A 24,708-nucleotide genomic window follows, 5' to 3' on the forward strand; every position below is an offset into this window, starting at 1 on the left:
GCCTTGCTAAAGTATTCACCCCCCTTTGCATTTTTCATGTTTTGTTGCCTCACAACCTGGAATTAAAATGGATTGTTTGAAGGTTTGCATCATTTCATTCACAGAACATGGCTACAACTTTGAAGATGTTTTTTTTTTCATTGTGAAGCAAACAACAATTAGGACAAAATAACAGAAAACTTCAGTGTGCATAACTATTCACCACCTAAAGTCAGTACTTTGTAGAGCCACCTTTTGTAGCAATTACAGCTGCAAGTCACTTTGGATAAGTCTCTATGATCTTGCCACATCTTGCCACTGGGATTTTTGCCCATTCCTCGAGGCAAAACTGCTCCAGCTCCTTCATGTTGGATGGTTTCCGCTTGTGAACAGCAATCTTCAAGTCTGACCACCGATTCTCAATTGGATTGAAATCTGGGCTTTGACTAGGCCATTCCAACACATTTAAATGTTTCCTCTTAAACCACTTGAGTGTTGCTTTAGCAGTATGCTTCGGGTCATTGTCCCGCTGGAAGGTGTACCTCCGTCCCAATCTCAAATCACAGGCAGACTGAAACAGATTTTGCTCAAGAATATCCCTGTATTTAGCACCATCCATCTTTTCCTCGACTCGAAACAGTTTCCCAGTCCTTGCTGCTGAAAAACATCCCCACACCATGATGCTGCCACCACCATGTTTCACTGTGGAGATGATGTTCTTGGGGTAATGGGATGTGTTGGATTTGTGCCAGACATAGCGTTTTCAACTGACCAGAGCACCTTCCTCCATACATTTGGGGAGTCATCCACATGCCTTTTGACAAACTTAAAACGTGCCTTCTTATTTTTAACAGTAAGTAATGGCTTTTTTACTGGCCACTCTTGCATAAAGCCCAGCTCTATGGAGTGTACGGATTATTGTTGTCACATGCGCAGATACACCAGTCTCTGCTGTGGAACTCCTTCAGGGTTACCTTTGGTCTCTGTGCTGCCTCTCTGAGTAATGCCCTTTTGCCCGGTCTGTGAGTTTTGGTGGCCAGCCCTCTCTTGGCAGGTTTGTTGTGGTACCATGTTCTTTCCATTTGAAGATGATGGATTTGATGGTGCTCCGGGGGATCATCAAAGATTTGGATATTTTTTATAACCCAACCCTGACTTGTACTTCTCAACAACTTTGTCCCTGACTTGTTTTGAGAGCTCCTTGGTCTTAATGGTGTGATGCCTCTTGTTTAGTGGTGTTGCAGCCTCTGGGGCCTTTCAGAAAAGGTGTGTTTATACTGACAAATCATGTGACACTTAGATCGCACGCAGGTGGACTTCATTTCACTAATTATGTGACTTCTGAAGGTAATTGGTTGCACTATAACTTTTGAGGGGCTTCATAGCAAAGGGGTTGAATACATATGTACATGCCAATTTTAAAAATTTTATTTATAAAAATTATTGTTTATATACATTTTTCTCATTTCCCTTCACCAACTTAGACTATTTTGTGTATATCCATCACATAAAATTCAGATTCATTAAAAAAAAATTTAAATTACAGGTTGTAATGTAACAAAATAGGTAAAAAGCCAAGGGGGTGAATACTTTAGCGAGGCACTGTATATTTGCCATAATAACAGATTCTCACCGGGACTTAACAGAGAAGTTTCTACCAATAGAAAGATGTTTGAGGTGTCTACTTCTACCCAAGGCAGGTACAAGGGAGAGCAAATGAGAATCCAAGCCTTAAAGAAAAAGAGAAAGAAAAAGAGAGCATGATGAAAAGGGACAATGCACAAAAAGATATACTATATACAGGTTGAGTATCCCATATCCAAATATTCCGAAATACGGAATATTCCAAAATACTGACTTTTTGAGTGAGACTGAGATAGTGAAACTTTTGTTTTCTGTTGGCTCAATGTACACAAACTTTGTTTAATACACAAAGTTATTAAAAATATTGTATTAAATGACCTTCAGGCTGTGTGTATAAGGTGTATATGAAACATAAATGAATTGTGTGAATGTACACACACTTTGTTTAATGCATAAAGTTATTAAAATGATTGGCTAAAATTAACTCCATGCTGTGTGTATAAGGTGTATATGAAACATAAATGCATTCTGTGCTTAGATTTAGGTCCCATCGCCATGCTATCTCATTATGGTATGCAATTATTCCAAAATACGGAAAAATCCGAAATCCAAAATACCTCTGGTCCCAAGCATTTTGGATAAGGGATACTCAACCTGTAGTATGCAAAATATGTAGAAGAAACATCAAAAGACAAGTTCTCACCATTATCAGAAATGTTCAGACTACCAATGCTGGTGATTGGAGGGAAAAGCTCCTGTAATATCTGAGCACCCGCAGAGCGCAACTAGAGAGGTAATGGAAAAGTGGAAGATTAAAGATAAGTGGTGATGTTAATGGAGAGCTTAGTCCCATGCATTTCACACCCTGGTTAGAACTTAGAAGGCACTTAGAAAATTGTCTTTTAGTGCTTAAAATGTCACACAGAAGTCTGTATCAAGCAGGGAGTTAGGTAACAAGATTCAGATGCCAGGACTGCTATTGCCTACAGGAAGACGCAGGGTGCTGGGTTCTACTCACCTCCATTTCACTGATTGGAGCTTATAGAGAGACACAGGGGAGGGCTATGACAACCACTATGGCATGGATTGAAGGTTACAGGTAAATGGTTTGGAGGGTTCTTCTACTGGCCACTATAGCACTGATTACAGGGAGTTTCTGACTGTGGAGGGTTCTGCCAGCGCTATGGGGCTGATTGTAGTTTACAGAGAGATGAGGAAGACATGAGTGAAGGCTCTGCCAGTTACTATGGCACCGTTTGGAAGTTACAGGGATATACAGAGGAGAGTTCTGACAGACACTTGACTATGGCATGAATTGGAAATTATGAGGGGAGGGGGGTGGGGGCAGCATTCAAGAGGGAGCCTCAAGCTGTATTATGCCAGGAACGCCAATGAAAAATTTGAACACACATGTGAATGTATATTGTATACATTTTTTAGTTACAGCCTAATAAGAGAGACATATAGGAATAGGCATCATGTAATTACCATACCAGCAGTCGGTATCCTGGCGGTCAGCATACTGACGCCGGGATCCCGACCGCCAGAATGCTGGCAATTCCACTCGTGGGTGTCCACAACACCCATAGAGTGGGAAAACAGTATAACCCGCGGTGAGCGCAGCGAGTCCGCAAGGGAATTCACTGCGCTCGCCCCCCTGCATTCTGGGGGCCAGGATCCTGGCGTTGGTATGCTGACCGCCGGGATTCCGACTGCCGGTCACCCGTACCCAACGCTTCAGTTACTTAGACTGTTCTACAGGTAACTGAAGAAAAGAGTGACCCATAGAAACTGAATTGCGTTGGTGAGGACGGGCAGAATCTGACTTTATGCTCAGTTACTTATACAATAGTCTCCATAAATACTAGAATATGCTGGAAAGTAGAGACGTGCAGTAATATAAAAGATGGATGGAAAACAGAAGGTGTACATTGAGATTAAATGAAATAAAGTGGATGTTAGTGACGTCAGTAAGTTAAAAGTAAAAGGAAGCAATATTCCTAAATATATGCTACTTTACTTTCATGTGTAAGATCTTATATTGTACTCTGTATTGCTTCATCTGTCCCAGCTATGGTTATGTACATCAAATCAATAAACAATAACACATTATAATAAACCAACAAATTAGTTAGGACACAGACAAGGGCAGGGCTGGATAACTCCCTGTAACTTAACAGGCAGTTAAGTTACAAGTTACTCTTAGGGAGGGCAAGGTAATTCAGCACTCAATGAGACTACACAGTGAAAGGCGAACACAGAGAGGGGGGAATTAAATTAACCACAGGGTTTACCCTGTGACTAATTGCTGGTAAAAGTTCCTGCAGTACGGGGAAAGGCTAATCAATTAAATAGCCTTTTTCCTGCGCCGAAAAATCTGGATTCTTGGGGGTAATTCAGATATGATCGTAGTAGCAAATTTGTTAGCAGTTGGGCAAAACCATGGCCCTCATTCCGAGTTGTCCGCTCGCTAGCTGCTTTTAGCAGAATTGCAAACACTAGGCCGCCGCCCCCTGGGAGTGTATCTTAGCATAGCAGAATAGCGAACGAAATTAAATAATTCCCTGCAGTTTCTGAGTAGCTCCAGACCTACTCCTAGATTGCGATCAGCTCAGTCCGTTTAGTTCCTGGTTTGACGTCACAAACACGCGTTCGGCCAGCCACTCCTGCGTTTTAACCTGACAAGCCTGCGTTTTTTAGCATACTCCCGGAAAACGCTCAGTTACCACCCAGAAACGCCCCTTTCCTGTCAATCACTCACCGATCAGCAGTGCGACTGAAAAGCGCTGCACGTACAACAGCAAAACTGCTAAGTTTTTAGTTAAATAACTAAGCGCATGCGCGCTGCGTACCATGCGCATTTAGCAGCAAATCGCAGCATAGCGAAAATCGGCAACGAGCGAACAACTCGGAATGACCACCAATGTGCACTGCAGGTGGGGCAGATATACCATTTGCAGAGAGAGTTACGTACATTTGGGTGGGTTATATTGTTTCTGTGCAGGGTAAATACTGGCTGATTTATTTTTACACTGCATTTCAAATTGAACACACCCCACCCAAATCTAACTCTCTCTGCACATGTTACATCTGCCCCCCCCCCCCCCCCCCCCCCCCCCCCCCGCAGTGCACATGGTTGTGCCCAACTGCTAACAAATTTGCTGCTGTGAGCAGATCTGAATTAGGGCCTTTGAGCAGAAACCCACAGATTCCGCATAAACTGCGGAATCAATGGGGGGGGGGGGGGGGGGGGGAGGGGTCCCGCACACTACCGGATTTTGTGTTTTTTCAGCAGACTTTGAGCGTGATGTATTGGAGTCCGAGATTGCCGGACGTGGGGAAATGCCGCCCAATCTCAGACGTTTTCTTAAAGGGGCAGTCATTTACAAGGTATAGCCATGCCTTGTAAATGATTGCCCCTTTAAAAAAACATCAAAGTTCAGACGGAATCCCGCACATCTGGCAATCTCGGACTCCATTACATCATGTCCTTTATGTTCAGTCTGACTGCGGGGACTTACGCGCTGGATTTTCCCCGCTAATTGAATATCTCCGGCATGGTAAACCATGTGGATAAATGAGTCAAATTTGCTGAAAGGAACTTGGATACAAGAAGCAAGACGTACTAAAGCAAGGATAGTGCTAGGGATGAACATGAGGTCCCTGTCCATGGGAGCTTACATGCTAAGAGGTGGGGGTGAGCAGTTGGAGGGTAAACTGAGGAGTGTAGGTCAGGAAAGGATAGAAGACATGAGAGTTTGCAGGAGGGAAGGTAAGCTCTGAAAATAGTTGTTCTGAGTGAATGTATGATTCTGACAAGATTGGGAAAAAGTTAGAATTGCTGGGAGAGTGAGTTCTAGAGGAAGGAAACTGAGGGGGAGACAGGTGTGAGAGGAGGTAACCAGAGCAGAAAGGGATGGATAATAAAACTTACATGCTTTAGGCAGCCTATCACTTTCCAGTGGCTGAGGGACTACAGCAGGACAAACTGGGACTAGACATTCTGCTCCACAACAGCTTAAAAAGCCACAAGTTGCCTATGTTTGCATTACACTATTTATCACTCTATAAACTACACTATGGGGGTCATTCCGAGATGATCGTAGCTGTGCTAAATTTAGCACAGCTACGATCATTCACACATGTCAGTGCCGCGCCCCCCCCCTCCCCCGCAGAAGAGTAGCTCCCGACGAGCGCAGCTTTAGCGTGCTGGCCGGGAGCTACTCATCGCTCCCCGGCCCGCAGCAGCTGCGTGTGATGTCACGCAGCCGCTGCGGCCCGCCCCCCTTTCGGTCCGGCCACGCCTGCATTGGCCGGACCGCGCCCTCGAAACGGCGGGCAAACGCAGCCGTTCCGCCCCCCCTGCCCAGCAACGTAGCATCCCGACGGCCTTCGTCCGTCTGGCATGCGCCAGCGCACTGCGGCGCCGGCGCATGCGCAGTTCTGACCCGATCGCACCGCTGCGATAAACTGTAGCGTGCGATCGGGTCAGAATGACCCCCTATGTTACACTACATGCTATGTATTACACTATGATAATGTAATACACAAGACAGAATTTTTCTTACACTGCCCCATCTTACCTCACAGCTGCTTAAGTCAAGATGAACATCCTGGAGGTGAGTGTTGGAACATAGCCCCTGCAGCAAGGCTCTGGGGGAGGAAAACAGAGGTACTAAAAATAAATATAAGTCATCACAAGTGCTGGTAATTTGTTTGTTAGTTTACACAGTAATTGTGGGTTTACTGACTCCTCATTCTAATGATTACTATGAGCATTTTATCTAGTAAACAAACAGCTCTGTGCACTTCTTAATTAAATCAGCACGATTCCTAATTCCACTGAAACATGTCCTTATAATTGTACAGATCATGTTCAGTATCATATTATAGCAGTCATGTATAATGTGTGTGCTCTTCATTGCGTGAATCATAATCATATATTTTCTATGGCAACATTGGCATTCCTCTAAGGCAGTGGTTCCCAAACTCACTGCTCAAGGACCACGAATGGTCCAGGTATTAGGCATATCCATGGCTCAGCACAGATGGTTAAATCATAAAGACTGAGGTACTAATTAAGGGGGTGATTCAGTAAGGATGGCTGATGCGATCCTTACTGCATTTACCTCGATGGTTGGCTTTTGCACGTACCCGTTCTGCACATGGTCAGGATGGGTCCAGCGATCTCAGCATTGCGCTCTATGCGACGACACCAGCAGCTAGCTCTGCTGCCCACACATGCAGATCAGCTCTATTCAATAGTTAGGTTAGGTTGTGGCTCCCCCATACATTAACCTTCCATAATGCTCTGCATTTTACATTTCACCCCATAACATAATTTCTTCAAGTGCAAATTTTGAGGCAGGATTTGCTCCCAAATGTAAATCATCCCCTATATTTTGTCATTCAGCCACTCAAGAAAAAAATAAACACGTTACTGCACGTGACATTCTAGGTAGTTCTAAAGAGATTGCAGCACTCAGATAGGCAACAAAGATCCATATGATTTTAAAAGTCATATTTTTTAGGCAATTGTGATATTAAGTCTCTCACCTCAAAAGTTCTGGGGGCACTTTGGTTCCACTCAGTGATATGTGAGATAGTGACAAAGAGCTGCCAAAAAATTTCTCCACAGATGGCAGTGTCTCCGGAGTTCTCCTGGGAAGAAGAAAAATGCAAGCAGGTCTGAAGTGGAATCCAGTGACCATATACAGTGCTATTCCCTACATTATGGCCCAGATTTATCAAGCTTTAGACAGTGATAAATAGCACGGTGATAAAGTATCAACCAATCAGCTCCTAATTGTCATTTTCAAACACAGCCTGTAACATGGCAGTTAGGAGTTGATTGTCTGGTACTTTTTCACCTTGCTATTTATCACTCTCCAAGGCTTGATAAATAGGGGCTTTTATCTGTAAAATGAGTTGCAAAAATGTACAGCAACTGGGGAAATCATCAATCAATCTTTGCTACAAGGGACTGTTCTTCAGTGGAATTTCCCACTCAAATCAAATAAAGATTCTTATATAATCAAACTAGGGCAATCTAATAGCAATGCTAGCACCACTCTGCTATTGGTATACTGGTGTTTTAAGATAATACATTTTCATACAATGCAATAATTTCATCCACCTCATAACTTGAGACTACCAGTTTTAAACTCAATATAAGAATAGGACACCCACCGGTGTGACAGGGAGTTCTTAGAGAGGTCAAGATGTGAGAGACAGGAGCAGCAACCAAGAGCTAATGCCCCAAATATCTGAAATGAGAGAGTATAGCTGTAATATCCACAAGTAATTTTTATTTGCTTCATTTCCTCCATTCATTCTAGTGTACTCATTATAAATCCAGCACCCAGCTCATCCATCCAGACATCTTGATGACTCCTACCACATCACACACTGCTGATATTCTAGCACTTAACATTATATACATCCACCATTATTTTCATGCTGACACCCAGAATCAACCAAGCATCACTCCCACACATGGCCCTTACAGTGTCCACAGCACAGTCTGTTCCTGAGAGATCCAAATAAACCAACGAATTTGGATGAGACAGAAAAGTGTAAAGTGCCTAGAAAACAGAGATTTAGTAGTAGTTCAGTTAATAGAGCTGTATTAGAAGGTATGTGTTTTTTGAGGAATTAGAAATTACAAGGAAGTGTTAAAAGGGGTGTAGTATGGTTTGCTGGCAGCCGGGTTCCCGGCAGGCAGAACAACGGCGCCGGGATCCCGAACGCCGGCATGCCGACAGCGAGGCGAGCGCAATTAGCTCCACGCTATTTATTCTCCCTCCAGGGGGGTCGTGGACCCCTAAGAGGGAGAATAGCTGTCAGTATGCCGGATGTCGGGATTCAGGCATGGGTATACTGAGCGCCAGGATCCCAACAGCCGGCAAACTGACTGCCACCCGTTAAAAGGAATGGGGATCACATAAAGGAAATGGCATTGGATTTTGTATGGGACAAGGAACATGTTGAAATATTTACTGGAGAACAGTAGATATTTCAATATTTAATGAAATTCCGGAAATAGAGAAAGAAATAGAGAAGTGTTACAGAGGGTAACAGGACATATTGAGGGGTATTCAATGGTTTGAAAAGTCAGTTGGTTTGTTTTTCCACCCATTATGTAAATCATACAACCAAAATGTGGAAGGTTAGATGACAATGATGCAATGCAGCAAGGCTTAGGAGGTGTTTGACATTAACGTCTATAGATCATTCCTATTTCCATGGTATATCTGCTTGAGAAATACACCAGAGACATGCTGCTTGGTTCGCCACCACCTATAATAGCTTTAAACTTATTTCAACATAAATACACTCTGTAGCTTTATTGTGATTGTGTTATACAGCAAATAATCTGGGAGGTGCAGGATGCCGGCTGATCTCGAAAGTTTTTTTAAAAGGGCAATCACTTACAACACATAGTTTTGCCTTGCAAGTGATTTTCTTTTAAAAAAAAAAGGTCAGAAATCATCCGGCATCCCACACCCCCGGCGATCTCAGACTCCATTACATCCCGCCGGGGATATAGCTTAAGTAACACATGATATTATTGATGAATATACTTTACAATTATTTTACAGGCATACATGAAAAAAGAAAAACATAAAGCCTGGCAAGTTATCTCATCAGTCCACAGCCACGGATAATAACTTAAAGCCTTTTTTTTATTTTTCCATCAAGCCCGTTAATGTGTTTGTGATGGGGATGAACACATTACAAAAAAGTATTAAAGAGATAGTAATATTGATATGAAAAGTTGCTCCTTTGTTTAAAAATGTAGTGAAGATGCAAATAAGCGGAGGAACCACAATAGGCTCCAATATTGCTCCCAATGTCAGGAAATGTCTTCAATAGAGGAGCTACAACAAAATGTAGTGCTATTCTATTACCTTTCCACAGTAGCTTTACTTTATACTATCTTAATCAAACTTTGATCCTAACAATCCTTTGTGGGTATAATTCCATATTATATAGTAAAACATAACATCATCTGTCACTTTGTTGTTTAGTGTATAAGCACGTCCTAATTAATGGAAATGCCAAATAAAGACACCATAATATAAATTAATAAGAAGTTCATGATGTAAACATGCATGGATTCTTGGCTTTTAGTATCATAATATGATGATGCATTTAGTGAGGGTTATAGAATCATGGTGATATCTGGTTAGTGGTCAATCTCACATTGGTCTCCTCACTCCCGAGAAGTCCAGGGTTCTTACTGAGGGTCAGAGAGTGCAGCGATGAGGAGAAAAGAGCATTCTGGCAGAGAGACTGACACAGAGAGAGTGCTCCTACAGAGAGAAAGTCCGACAGTAATATACACACATAAACAGCATTGTACATGCACCCACTTATCACACGCACAGTGCCACGAACACACACTCATTTTTAATACCACAGTTTTACACATATTTTAAAGCCACAAATGTGAGCACGGCTAAGAGAACACTGTAACATGGTGTCACTAAGCACCACAATGTCATGCAGTAACATATCACACGTCCATGTACCTCTGGCTGTGATGTTTGTTTTACTCAAATTGAGGCTCCGAAGTCCGGCATGAAAATACAGAAATTGCTGAGAGAGAGCAGCGATTCCTAAAGAGATGGAAAGGTTATACGCAAGCTGTACACATGTTGGTCATTACTGGAAATATTTAGTTCGTCTGGGCTGGCATATATACACATTATGTGATGCATTTGAGTATGCACTTGTCATATAGGCACATCTATCTACAGTAAATGAATAAAACACAGATGAGCTCAATAGAAGTAATCCACAGTACTCTGAGGCATGATTCTGCACTCTCATGTACATGAGTTACTGATGTGGGGTTTCACACGTGTGTGCACAGTGCAGAAGTTGGGTTACCTCGGTCTTCCAGCGGGTTGTGTGACAGGTTCAGTGAGTGCAGAGAGGAGGCTGAATTATCTGACAACACAGAGGCCAAGCGGAGAGCAAAATCACTGCAGGAGAGAGAGGGACAGAGAGAGGAGGAACGGAGAGAGAGGGATAAGGGGTGAGAGAGAGAGAGGGAAGGTGTAGGGGAAGGGATACTGTACTTTTGGAGATGACAAGCTAATCTAAAATGCTGCTAATTGTCCATTTCTCAATCCCTTTGTAGCTTTTCCTGTTACTCTTCTGCTTGATTTTATCCCTTCAATCAATGAGAAACGTCTCCTGATTTCCCCCTTATAGTAACACCATTCTTTTCAGACATTGCAAGCATGCTTAACGACAATACAAACATATGCATCATGTTGTAACCCACTGTGCTACACACTCTGCTTTGTCTTATCAACCATGTTCCTTTCCTGTCCCTCCCATTCCTCTCTTATCCTTCATGCCCTGCCCATCCAATTACCATTCATCTGCTTATGTAACTTATATATACTAATCTATTTTTATGTCCTACAACATCCCCCAATGTCCTCCTATCACCCTCTCTACCCTTATCTCGGTATCCCATCCATATATCCCTCTTTCTCTGTCTCCCTCTCTCACGCTCTCAGTCCGCAGTCCTCTAGGATCAGCTCCTCGAGGTGCAGTGATCGGCCCACGCAGTGCAGGATCTGCTCGGTCACCTCCGATCCCTGTGTTGAAAGAATACAACCACATGCGTGCGATTAAAGATACCAATTGCATGATGCATTAAGGAACATGCAGAAATAACCACACTCCAAATATACAATCAGTCCCTATTTACCAGTTTGAGATTTGCGGCCTGCAGCCTGAGAAAATACTGATTGTATGCAAGAGAAGCAACAACCAAAGCCAAATCCCTGTGGAGACACAAAGAGATATGCTGTGACTGAAAAAGCAGCCAGTGACAGTGCACAGCACCTTCTTACCTTTACCCCCCTGACCTGCTTTCCAGATGGCTGAAGTCCTGCAAGTTAAACTCCCGGCTGTCCTGAGAGTGATAGATCATATCCACATCCTGGAATGAGACATAGACTGTGTTATAGGACTGGTTCCCAGCTTTACACTATTCAATGACTACTCTAAAGGGCACTACACATTTAACGATCCGCCGCCGAGCTGTCCGACGGGGGGGAAGGGGCAGTGACGGGGGAGTGAAGTTTCTTCACTCCCCCGTCACACGGCTCCATAGAAGTGCAGGCAAATATGGACGAGATCGTCCATATTGGCCTGCATGCACAGCCGACGGGGCACCAGCGATGAACAAGCGCGGGGATGCGCATTGTTCATCGCTTGTGCCTCCACACTGAAAGATATGAACGGTATCTCGTTCATTAATGAACGAGATCGTTCATATCTCTCACTCATATCGCCCAGTGTGTAGGGCCTATTACACTTCATTTGTGTTACTTACCCACTGAACCTCTTCTCTGCAGCATACACCATTGTAGTCACATAGCGCAGCGTATGTTTCTGAAAACCCACCTGCGGAAAATACGTTTTCAGTTGTTAACTGCTTTCAATAATTAATATTTAAAAGCATTTTCTATGTATTTGTGTGCTACTATCATATAGGTTATTATGGTATAATCTAAACTGGTGACAGAGCTTGTGTCCAGTTTAGAATTACCTGCGTTCATACATTATTGATCTAAATGTAATTTGATCTTCATCTAAGTCCTAATGATACATAATCGGATTTAGCAAATAACACAGAATATTTTTTTCATATTCTTATTGCACACATTGATCTCCCATGCACTGTGTGTTTGTTGGGAGAAAGATGAAAATGGGATGCAATTAAAATGCCAGCTTTCGGGATCCCCGCATTCAGGAAACAGACACCGGCGTTGTCCGGCCTGCGCCGCCGCGATGCCACCTCCCGCCCCGCGAACACCTCTGATTGCCAATCAGTGTGTGCACATGCAGTGCGGCTTCTGCGCATGTGCACACTTCACAGGGCATCAGCATGCGAACGCTGCCGCAGCAGCGCTACATGCTGAATTAGGCCCATTAGCCACATAATTTCCCCACCAGCAGCAGCAACCATTAGTCTTTACCTCAGACATCAATTGTTCCCCACACCTCTAATATTGTAAGCTGATTTGGGCAGGGTCATCCTCATCTTTGGTTTCATGTTATATGTTGTCTATTTGTATCATACCTCCCAACTGGATCCTCTCCAGGAGGGACACAATGCTCTGCTTCTGGACTTTTCTCTTAATTTGTGATTGCCGACAGCTGTTTTGAACAGGTTAATGGATAAGAAAGGTGTTTCGGCACAGGTGATGGCAATCATCAATTAGGAGGGAAGTCCAGGAGCAGAGCATTCTGTCCCTCCTGGAGAGGGTCATGTTGAGAGGTATGCTTACCTACTCTCCCGGAAGTTGGATGTTTCGGGAGACTCACGATTTTTTGGTTAGTTCCCCGCACCCCTGGAAAAGTGGCCGGATCTCCTGCATCCTTCCCATTTACTAGGGAAGCCGGCAGGATAGGCAGATACTGTAATACCGCAAATCTTGGATCCATATGGAGGGGGCAGGGCTAAATGATGTAAATCGGACTAATGACTTGGGGACCCTGGCCCCGCCCCCCAGTTAGGATATGGTGCGCTCTGTACCTGTCTCCTTCTGTGTATCAGTCTATGGGTCCATCCCCTATTGTTAGACCTCTAGTGCCAGGAGTCACTCGGAGGTGGAGTTATATGATGTTAGTCTCTGTTGCTCCATCTCAGACAGAGTGAGGAAAGTGTGACACACAGAGACTGAGAGACAGAGTCCTGGTGTACAAGTGTGCAGAGCTGTGACTCACAGTGTTCCAGTGCATGCATCCCAGCTCCAGAGCTGACAATGAGCCGGGCACCGCATTTTCTCTGCAGTGGGAGTCAGACTGCACGGCTGTGCAGTCCTTCATGCTTCACCACATGCTTCACGACAGACATCTCCTGATAAGTACCACTACCTAATGCTGTTACCCTGTGTGATATATGGGCTCCTGATTACCTCTATCAGTGTTACATCTGAGTCACCTGTGTACACTAAATAAACCTGCATTGCTGTTTAAGTCTTCAAGTGCGTTCACTGATGTCACTGCACCAGATAGCCCAGTACACTCTGCCAACAGGTTATAGGCCCAGTCCCGTGCCCAGACCCGCGTGCACTTGAAGATTATCCCCGAGTGCTTTTGAATAATTACAGTGACACTGTTTAAAGTGCCATTTTATACAAGTACAGAAAGGATGTATAACACAGGACACAGCATGAACTTTGCTAAGCTGAAAGGTTCAAAGAACTATGATACATAGAAGTTTGCCATGGAGATGCAGTTTAAGCGGGAAAAGTTGTGGAAGGTTACGATAGACCCGAGAGCAGGTCCAAACCCAGATGACGTAGACAGAACCATCGAGACGATAGGTTTAGTTGTGGAGCAGCATGTCTATTCAATAGTCAGTGGGAAAGTGTCAACTAAGGACATGTGAACAGCCCTGCAAAATACATATGAAGATAAAGGTCTAATGAGAAGGATAAGTTTGAGACGCATGTTATATGGAACAAAACTGAGTGCCTGCAAGGACATGAACGATTACATTGATAAGTTATTGTCGATAGCTCAGCAGTTGGCATCTGTGGGGGCACAGGTGGACGAGGAAGAAGTCGCAATGGCTATGTTACAGAATCTGACGTCAGAATTTGATTTTTTTTGGTGGTTGAGTTAGAGTCAAACAACACTAAACTGACAACGGAAATTGTAAGAGTCATGTTGCTGCAGTTCCAAGAACGTATTCCTGTCGAGACCATAGCTGAGGGTTCTGCCTTGATCACAAAGGGCATAAAGTCCAGAAAGCACAAATTCAAGTGTTTTGTATGTCACAAGATAGAACATAAAGCTTCAGATTGCACTATGAGAAATTCCAGTGGTGCGCAGAAACAGCGTGACAAGCCAAACGAGTCAGCATTGAATGTAGCAGACAGTCACAGGAGGGATTGCTGGTACATGGACTCGGGGGCCACTAGACATTTCAGTTGCAATAAGCATTGGTTCAATTCTTTAACACCGTGTGTTCCCACTACAGTTACAGGGATTGGAAATAAGGCCCTTACTGCATTACAAGCTGGGACAATTACAGTACGTTTAAGAAATGGAGGTGAGACAGTTGTTACAGATATCCAAGATGTGTTGTACGTGCCTGATTTAGGAAGTAATCTCATTTATATCAGCATCCTAGAGAAAAAAGGCTACAAAGTCCAATTTCAGAAGGGCAAATGTAAGGTGCATAATAAAAGGTGCAACCAACTATGAGCCTAATTCAGAGTTGATTGCAACAGCAAATTTGTTAGCAGTTGGGCAAAACCATGTGCATTGCAGGGGGGAAGGCAGATATGACATGTGCAGAGAGAGTTAGATTTGGGTGGGGTGTGTTCAAACTAAAATCTAAATTGCAGTGTAAAAATAAAGCAGCCAGTATTTACCTTGCACAGAAACAATATAACCACCCAAATCTAACTCTCTCTGCATGTGTTATATCAGCCACACCTGCAGTGCACATGGTTTTGCCCAACTGCTAACAAATTTGCTGCTGCGATCAACTCTGAATTACCCCCTATATGTCCTGGACACTGAGGAGTGTACTGCAATGATGGCTACTGAGGAAAAACAGTCAATTGAGCTGTGACACAAACGCTTGAGTCATCTGGGTTATGACAACGTACAGAAACTGCTAGATGGAATGGTAACAGGGATCACCGTGAGCAACGCTGAAAGACCCATGTGTGAGAGTTGCATAAAAGGCAAGCAAACTCGCAACCCATTTCCACAGTCAGTTAGTAGAGCAGAGACACCATTAGCTCTAGGGCACACAGACGTGTGTGGTCGAATGGAGGAAGAATCAATCAGTGGCTACAGGTATTTCATGACTCTCATTGATGATGCCACAAGAATGACATACATGTAGAGTGAAGTGGTCAACATAATTGTGAAGTACAAAAACCTGGTGGAGAATAAAACAGGTCTGAAACTAAAGATCCTGAGATCAGACAATGGGGGTAATTCCAAGTTGATCGCAGCAGGATTTTTTTTAGCAGTTGGGCAAAACCATGTGCACTGCAGGGGAGGCAGATATAACATGTGCAGAGAGAGTTAGATTTGGGTGTGGTGTGTTCAATCTGCAATCTAATTTGCAGTGTAAAAATAAAGCAGCCAGTATTTACCCTGCACAGAAATAAAATAACCCACCCAAATCTTACTCTATCTGCACATGTTATATCTGCCTCCCCTGCACTGCACATGGTTTTGCCCAACTGCTAAAAAAAATCCTGCTGCGATCAACTTGGAATTACCCCCAATGGTGGAGAGTATGATAACAAAGTCTTAGCCGCATTCCTTAGGAAATATGGCATAAAGCATCAGCTAACAATTGCCTACACACCGGTACAGAATGGCATGAGTGAGCAGGCAATCCGCACAATAGTTGAGAGAGCACGGACTTTGTTAAGTGATGCTAGTCTGGAAAAGAAGTTTTGGGTAAAAGCAGTATCTACTGCAGTATATCTAAAGAATCGAGCACCTACAGTGGTCGTCAAAGGTAAAATACCACTGGAGGCATGGTCCAGGAAAAAGCCAAGTATCAGTCATCTTCGTGTCTTCGGGAGCAAAGCTTTTGCACATATACCAAAGGAGAAAAGGAGAAAGCTAGATCCAAAATCCATAGGGGTATATGCAATTGCGGTCGAATTCCCGAAATTGTTGAATTTCGGGTCATTTTCGCCCAAAAAAAAAATTCGCCTATGCAATTCAGTGCTTTCCGACCAAAAAACGGACTTTCAAAATTCGACTTTTTGAAATTCGAATTTTTGCAAATTCGACTTTTCTGCAATGATACAAGTGCTGCAATTCGACCAAAGCATATTCAATTCAAGTTTGGAAATTCGACAGCAGTGCTTTTAGACAGCAAATTCGTCATTTTCAATCCGCCACACTTTGGAGGGTGAAAACAATAAAAAACATTTTAAACATGTTTTTTTTGGTGTTTTTTTTTTTAGGAATAGCATATCTATTTATATTAGAAGGGATTAGGTACTTTTTTTTTTTTTTTGGAGGCACAAATATAATTTATATATTTTTTAAAATATTATTTTTTTTATTTTTATTTTTTATTGCTGGAACGGTAAAATCCTAAAAAAAAATGGCGTGGGGTCCCCCCTCCAAAGCATAACCAGCCTCGGGCTCTTCGAGCTGGTCCTGGTTCTAAAAATGCGGGGGAAAATTGACAGGGGATCCCCCGTATTTTTAAAACCAGCACCGGGCTCTGCGCCTGGTGCTGGTGCCAAAAATACGGGGGACAAAAAGAGTAGGGGTCCCCCATATTTTTAACACCAGCATCGGGCTCCACTAGCTGGACAGATAATGCCACAGCCGGGGGTCACTTTTATGCCGTGCCCTGCGGCCGTGGCATTAAATATCCAACTAGTCACCCCTGGCCGGGGTACCCTGGGGGAGTGGGGACCCCTTCAATCAAGGGGTCCCCCCCCCAGCCACCCAAGGGCCAGGGGTGAAGCCCGAGGCTGTCCCCCCCCATCCAATGGGCTGCGGATGGGGGGGCTGATAGCCTTTTGTGATAATGAAAAGAATATTGTTTTTTCCAGCAGTACTACAAGTCCCAGCAAGCCTCCCCCGCAAGATGGTACTTGGAGAACCACAAGTACCAGCATGCGGGAGAAAAACGGGCCCGCTGGTACCTGTAGTACTACTGGAAAAAAATACCCAAATAAAAACAGTACACACACACCGTGACAAGTAAAACTTTATTACACACTGCCGACACACACATACTTACCTATGTTCACACGCCGACATCGGTCCTCTTCTCCATGTAGAATCCACGGATACCTGAAAAGAAAAGATCAATATACTCACCTCAGCCAGGGTCCAGAGATAAATCCACGTACTTGGCAAAAAAAGAAAACGAACACACGGACCACCGGACTGAAAGGGGTCCCATGCTGACACATGAGACCCCTTACCCCGAATGAGACCTGTCAGTGACAGCTGTCACACAAAGGTCTCTAAAGCCAATCAGGAAGCGCAACTTCGTTGCGCTCACCTGATTGGCTGTGCGCTGTCTGTGCTGTGACAGCGCATCGCACAGCCCCGTCCATTATATTCAATGGTGGGAACTTAGCGGCTAGCGGTGAGGTCACCCGCCGGTCAGCGGCTGACCGCGGGTAACCCCCCGGCTAGCCGCTAAGTTCCCACCATTGAAACTAATGGAGCGGCTTTGTGATGCGCTGTCACAGCACAGACAGCGCACAGCCAATCAGGTGAGCGCCACGGAAGTAGCGCTTCCTGATTGGCTGAAGGGACTTCAGTGACAGGAGTCACGTGATGTCCCGGCATTCGGGAGAAAGGGGTCTGATGTGTCAGCATGGGACCCCTTTCAGTCCGGTATGGAGCGGGTATTTGCGGTTTGTATTTTTAACAAGTACGTGGATTATACTCTGGACGTGGATGTACCTCTGGACGCTGGAAGGTGAGTATAATTTTTTCACAGGTACCCTCGGATCGTCGGAGACCGTGGCAGTCGGCGTGTCAACATAGGTAAGTATGTGTGTGTCGGTAGTGTGTAATAAAGTTTTACTATCAAGGTGTCTGTGTACTGTTTTTATTTGGGTATTTTTTTTCCAGTAGTACTACAGGTACCAGCGGGCCCGTTTTTCTCCCGCATGCTGGTACTTGTGGTTCTCCAAGTACCAGCTTGCGGGGGAGGCTTGCTGGGACTTTAGTACTGCTGGAAAAAACAATATTCTTTTCATTATCACAAAAGGCTATCAGCCCCCCCATCCGCAGCCCATTGGATGGGGGGGGACAGCCTCGGGCTTCACCCCTGGCCCTTGGGTGGCTGGGGGGGGGGGACCCCTTGATTGAAGGGGTCCCCACTCCCCCAGGGTACCCCGGCCAGGGGTGACTAGTTGGATATTTGATGCCACGGCCGCAGGGCACTGTATAAAAGTGACCCCCGGCTGTGGCATTATCTGTCCAGCTAGTGGAGCCCGATGCTGGTGTTAAAAATACGGGGGACCCCTACTCTTTTTGTCCCCCGTATTTTTGGCACCAGCACCAGGCGCAGAGCCCGGTGCTGGTTTTAAAAATACGGGGGATCCCTGCCCAATTTTCCCCCGCATTTTTAGAACCAGGACCAGCTCGAAGAGCCCGAGGCTGGTTATGCTTTGGAGGGGGGACCCCACGCCATTTTTTTTTTCGGGTTTTTCCCATTTTTCCCCGTTTTTTAAAATCGCGGCAAAATCCGCCAAATCGGCCGATTTTCGCCCGCGGTTCTGGCGAATCCGTTTTTCATTGAATATGGTGAATTCCGGCAGCCACCTTCCGGAATTCACCTGTCGAATTAAGTCGAATTAAAAAACGGCGAAAAATTGCCGCGATTCGCCCTTGAATTGCATATACCCCATAGAATGTATAATGCTCGGATACTGCAACTAAAGCAAAGGATACAGACTTTGGTATGTTACAAGTAAACGACTTCTTAAATCCAGAGATGTGGTATTCTACAAGACATCACCACAAACTGGAGCAGTGGAACAACAACAAAATGTATTATTGGAAGTACAGGCAGCAGAAAGCATGTCTGAATCTGAGAGTGTCAAAGCAGAAAACAAGTCAGAGAACAGAAGTTCCACAAGGAGCAACAAGGGTATTGCAGCCAAGAAATACAGTGAGGAGTATGCAAACATAGCTTACTGTGAACCTCAAAGCATACAGGAAGCAAAGTCAAGCAGTGATTGGACAGAGTGGAAGTCAGCAATTGATACAGAACTGTCAGCACTAAATGATAACAGTACGTGGACTATGGTTGATAGACCAAGCGACCGTAAAACAATTAAGAACAAGTGGGTTTTCTGCAAGAAGTTGAACGCAGATGGGACAGCAGCGCGTTACAAAGTCCGCCTTGTTGCCAAGGGATATACCCAGAAATATGGAATCGATTATGGAGAGATCTACTCACCAGTCGCAAGGTATAGCACCTTAAGGTTAGTGATTGCTGTTGCTACACTACATGATCTACTATTATATCAACTAGACTTTGATTCCACATTTCTAAATGGAGAATTGATTGAGGAAATTTATATGGAACCACCTGAACATTATGCAATAATTTTCAAGTACGGAATGACAGATGCAAAACCAGTAAGCACTCTCATTGATAAAAGTACAAAGATGGTCAAGGCCAAGTCACCAAGTAGCAAAAGGGAGTTTGAGGAAATGCAAGAAATCCCTTATCAAAATTCCATTGGTAGTTTGATGTATGCAAGCATTGGGACACGACCTGCCATCACACATGCAGTGAGTCGGGCAAGTCAGTTCGCAAATAAACACTGGATTGCAGTAAAGAGAATACTAAGGTACCCCAAGGGTACAAGTTCACTATAGCTAAAATTTACAAGATCAACAGATACCAGCTTAAAAGTATTCTGTGAAGCCGACTGGGGATCAGATGAGGATGATAGATGTTCTTATGCTGGATACCTGTTTGCACTAGCAGGCCCAGCCATAAGCTGGGTTAAGTATGAAACAACCCACAGTTGCTCTTTCTACAACAGAGTCAGAGTACATGGCGCTCACAGAAACGTCAAAAAAAGCGCTTTGAATAAGAGAGACTTTATGTGAATTAGGGAGCAATTGATCTTTCTTGTAGCACAAAGCATTATGGACGGTCTAAGCACATTGCTATAAGACAGGGGTGAGGAACCTTTTTTCTACCAAGGGCCATTTGGATATTTATAAAATCCTTCGGGGGCCATACAAAAATTATCAACTTAAAAATTAGCCTGCCCCCAGTCAATAGTTATGCCCCCAGTCACTTGTTATGCCCGATTAGATTTGCCTCCAGTCAGTTGTTATGACCCATTAGATATGCCCACTGTCAGTTGTTTTGGCCCATTAGATATGCCCCGTCAGTTGTTATGCCCCATTAAACATGCCCCCTGTAGTTATGCCCCATTAAATATGCCCCCTAGTAGTGTCGCTTACACACACATTAAAAGAAAGAAAAAAGAAAAAAAACACAATGCTCCCCAGCCCTGCTCCTGCTTCTGGACTGCTGCCCTACCTCTCCTCGAAACTATGGGAGATGTCATGACATCTCTCCCATAGCACCGCACAGCCACACATGTACACTGCCTGAGCCAGAAGCTGGAGCTCAGGAATGAGCTCCTGCGTCTGGCTGCTGCTGAGGAGCCGAAGCGCCCGCTGGTGGTAAAATCTCAGCGGGCGCTCGGCATCTCCTCTCGTTTAGGCGAGCCTGGCCGGGCTGGATCAAGTGGCTTCGAGGGCCTTATACGGCCCTCGGGCCTGAGGTTCCCCACCCCTGCTATAAGACATCATTTCATTCGTGAGTTGGTGGAAAACAAGTCCATCAATGTGGAATATGTTGCAAGTGAAGAAAATACTGCCAACATGTTGACAAAAGGACTGTCATCACACTTGCTCCTTGCATTCCTGTTGGAATGTGGACTAGAATATGGTTAATGTTGATTTATTCTTACTGTTTTTGCTTCACTTTAGGTTTATGGTTACAGGAGTGACTTTATTTATTTGTTTGATAAAATGTCATGTGACCAGAGACAGTCTTGAGCGAGGGGGATTGATAGGATATGGTGCGCTCTGTACCCATCTCCTTCTGTGTATTAGTCTATGGGTGCATCCCCTAGTCTTAGACCTCTAGTGCCAGGAGTCACTCGGAGGCTGAGTTATATGATGTTCGTTCCTGTTCCTCCATCTCAGAGAGAATGAGGAAAGTGTGACACACAGAGACTGAGAGACAGAGTCCTGGTGTACAAGTGTGCAGAGCTGAGACCGGGAGCAGATTTCAGCTACAGAGACTCACAGTGTTCCAGTGCATGCATCCCAGCTCCAGAGCTGACAATGAGCCGGGCACTGCATCATCTTCTCTACAGTGGGAGTCAGACTGCACGGCTGTGCAGTCCTCCAAGCTTCGCCACCACAGACATCTCCTGATAAGTACCACTACCTAATGCTGTTACCTTGTGTGATATATGGGCTCCTGATTACCTCTAACAGTGTTACATCTGAGTCACCTGTGTACACTAAATAAACCTGCATTACTGTTTAAGTTTTCACGTGTGTGGACTGATGTCACTGCACCAGGTAGCCCACTACACTCTCTCAACACCCCTACCGTGGTAGCTGCAGCTCCTCTCTCGCCTTCTCCTGGAGAGGAGTTACTTAAAGTGGCTAAGTATGATTTGTATCATGAGCCCTTCAATGTATAGCACAATTTTTGTGCTTTTTAATTTGATTCTAATAATGTGCTTAATTATATGTCCTGTAAATTTGGTGAATATTCAGTGAGTTCTCCCTTTTTTAGCTGTTTTTATAGAAAAAAATATTTGTTTATTAATAGTAACTGTTCTGTCTTTTTATAGTAGTCGTAGTCATAATAATGTGACTCTAAATATTTTTAATATGTTGACAGTTACATCTAACTCATTGATAACTCAATAACTAGAAAATTGAAACCAGGGTAACAGGAAAAAAAACTATTAGTCTGTGACTAGCAGGCAGCAGGGCATTACATAGCCGATGCAATGGCTGCTGGTCTAGGAAAGGGGGCAGAGCTTCAGCAGATGCTGGGCAGAGAGCAGGATTCCACATTACTCAGAAAACCGCAGGATTGCCCAAGCCCTGGATACCGTATAGCATTGCACTAAAGGGTAAGTATAATGAATTTCCTACTTAATAAAGATATACTGTATTCTACATTGAAGCGATGCAGTATATAGGGAAAAGTTTACATGATCAGACAGTTTTGTTTTTCATCTCTCTCTATATGGGGCAGATGTACTAAACCTTGGAGAGTGATAAAATCCAGGATTTTGGTGTAAAAGGGATACTTCTGACCCAGATTTGCTGCACTCATCTATGGATGACTTACTGGCTTTTCAAGACTGGATGCATAAGAAAGTATGCATGTGGATCTTGGTTTGTCATTGTCACCATCAACTTACTAGCCAGATATTAAGTACAAGCTCCTATTCTGCCTCCAGCCCTGCCATTGTCTCCGGCACAAGCTGTGATACTGATTTGTTCACCTGTTCTCTTTTTTTGTCACTTGCTGTTTGTTGATCCTCTGATCCTATCCTCAGCCTGGTTTGTTACTCTAAGCATAAGTCTGAGTTCCTGAACGCGGACTCTGAGCTCCATTTCTACTTCTCGATCCCTTCTGTTGCTTATGTTTTGACTCCATGTAGTAGGAGTAGTAGTAGTAATAGTAGTAGTAGTCAGGGCCAGACTGCCCATCTGGCACTTCTGGCAAATGCCAGAAGGGACAATGGGCATGTGGGCTGGTCCGGTCCCACAGAGAGACGGGAAGGGCAACTCTCTTGTTTAGCCCACCCCCAGTCTCCATGCCCCCTGGACTCGTGGCGTGCCCCCACCCCCAGCAAGTGTCGCCATGGAAATGGGGGCGTGCCACGAATCCAAGCCCCTATGACTCGCGGCACACCCCCATACATCGTGACAGTGCGCCCCCCCTCCCGTGACGTTGCGCATTCACAAGTGCCTGGCCCGAAATTCATCAATTGATGCAACCTGTATTCTGCTGCTGCTGCGATTGTTATACGGAGGATTTACCCTCTGCTGCAGCATGCCTCATGCATGACAATGTACAGTAGCATTTGTTTGAAGATTTTTGTTCTATTGAAATGTCTAATTTGAAACCTGCCATAATTTCCATTAATGAAACACAACAATACAGTCTTTTACATATAACCATTTGATGCTAAAATATTTTCGGCTACAGCACGAGCTTAATTACAAAGTTAAGGTTTAAAACAAAGGCAAGGAAATAAAAGGAAGGACAATTAATAAAAAAACAAGTGTTGTGTAACTACAGTATGAAGGTTTTTTTGTACTTGTGCAAAGTGGCATCATCAGCTTGTGCCTCGCAGATTGACATTTATGCAGCTGAAACAGATGGGCATAACTGGTGGCATCATTTATTTGTATGACTCATTTAGGTAGAGATGTACTAAGCCTGAGAGTGATAAAGTGGAGAGAGATAAACTACCAACCAATCAGCTCCTTACTGCCATGTTATAGACTTTGCTTGGAAAATTATACAAGCTCATTGGTTGGTACTTTATCTCTACATTTTATCTCTCCCCAAGGCTTGATAAATCTCCCCCATGTCACACTGTGTCCATGTAGATACATTTCTTAACAGGCTTTAAACTTCTGTCTAGCTTTGCTTCAGATTGATTACAATGCATATGCTAAAATAATGGTTGATCAAGCATTGTAATGAGGGAAGTAACAATATCTTCATACTCAGTGTTCACATTATATGCTTTTTACATATGCAGTATCAGCATGAAATATGCATGATGTCCAACCACATGTCACAAAGCCATACGACCTCACCACATATTCCAGTTGTCGCTATTATTCCTGCAGTGTCTGAGTTTGGTGATGAATTACGCGAGCTATCCGTGGACTCAGGATACTGCCGTCTCACCAGGCATCTGTCAAACAGAGACAGGGTGAAAGAGTTAAGTTAGGAGTGAGTGGTATTTTGTTATGGTATCATATGAGTCACTAACTATAATTCCCAGCATTGCCTGGCTTTTACCTATTTTTTTTCCCTGTGTCTCCACCTCCCTCATCCCAGCTTGCTTTCCCCCCATGTCTCCCCACACACATAGGCACACTTTCTCTTCCCGACCACTCCTTCTCCCTCCCAATCACCTCCCTTCACTTTCTTCCTGTGCATCACTGACACAGACAGGAGGGGTTAGAGTTCCTAACAACGGTCATTAAATGCAAACGTGATAACATCATTTTTAGCAGCAGATGATTTTATTACATAGCAATATAGCATACTTGCCTACTCTCTCAGAATGTCCGGGAGGCTCACGAAAATCGAGTGACACTCCCGGCCCCCCGGAAGAGCAGGCAAGTCTCCCGATTTCAGTGGTCCTCCCTGCCCATCCTTCCACTTAGTGTGTAAAGTGGGCGGTCCGGGCAGTCGATGATGCGATTCTTGCTGAATCGTGTCATCATAGCCACGCCCCCTACAGTGTAATGCCGGTGATCGCGGCATTACAGAGCGGGGTCGTGGCTTAAAGGAGTGTCACCGTAACCCCGCCCCGTCCCACCCTTGCTCCGCCC

The 24,708-nt window shown here is 44.3% G+C and overlaps 1 protein-coding gene across 2 annotated transcripts in view; it reads right to left on the reverse strand.

Annotated features, from left to right (window-relative positions):
- CARMIL3 (capping protein regulator and myosin 1 linker 3) overlaps window positions 1–24,708 on the reverse strand; it is a 156,444-nt gene that overhangs the window by 102,789 nt on the left and 28,947 nt on the right. For both annotated transcript variants that reach the window (XM_063913575.1, XM_063913577.1), the window contains exons 6-19: window positions 23,962–24,062; window positions 11,924–11,994; window positions 11,454–11,527; window positions 11,294–11,369; window positions 11,092–11,180; window positions 10,459–10,553; window positions 10,098–10,184; window positions 9,769–9,878; window positions 8,070–8,147; window positions 7,753–7,829; window positions 7,120–7,224; window positions 6,147–6,216; window positions 2,267–2,348; window positions 1,613–1,709 (exon numbers count right to left, since the gene is read on the reverse strand). In XM_063913575.1, the coding sequence (XP_063769645.1) occupies window positions 1,613–1,709; window positions 2,267–2,348; window positions 6,147–6,216; window positions 7,120–7,224; window positions 7,753–7,829; window positions 8,070–8,147; window positions 9,769–9,878; window positions 10,098–10,184; window positions 10,459–10,553; window positions 11,092–11,180; window positions 11,294–11,369; window positions 11,454–11,527; window positions 11,924–11,994; window positions 23,962–24,062 (1,212 nt within the window). The remainder of the gene's footprint in view (window positions 1–1,612; window positions 1,710–2,266; window positions 2,349–6,146; window positions 6,217–7,119; window positions 7,225–7,752; window positions 7,830–8,069; window positions 8,148–9,768; window positions 9,879–10,097; window positions 10,185–10,458; window positions 10,554–11,091; window positions 11,181–11,293; window positions 11,370–11,453; window positions 11,528–11,923; window positions 11,995–23,961; window positions 24,063–24,708) is intronic.

Source organism: Pseudophryne corroboree, chromosome 1, assembly GCF_028390025.1.
Source record: "Pseudophryne corroboree isolate aPseCor3 chromosome 1, aPseCor3.hap2, whole genome shotgun sequence".
Classification (NCBI taxonomy): Eukaryota; Metazoa; Chordata; class Amphibia; order Anura; family Myobatrachidae; genus Pseudophryne; species Pseudophryne corroboree.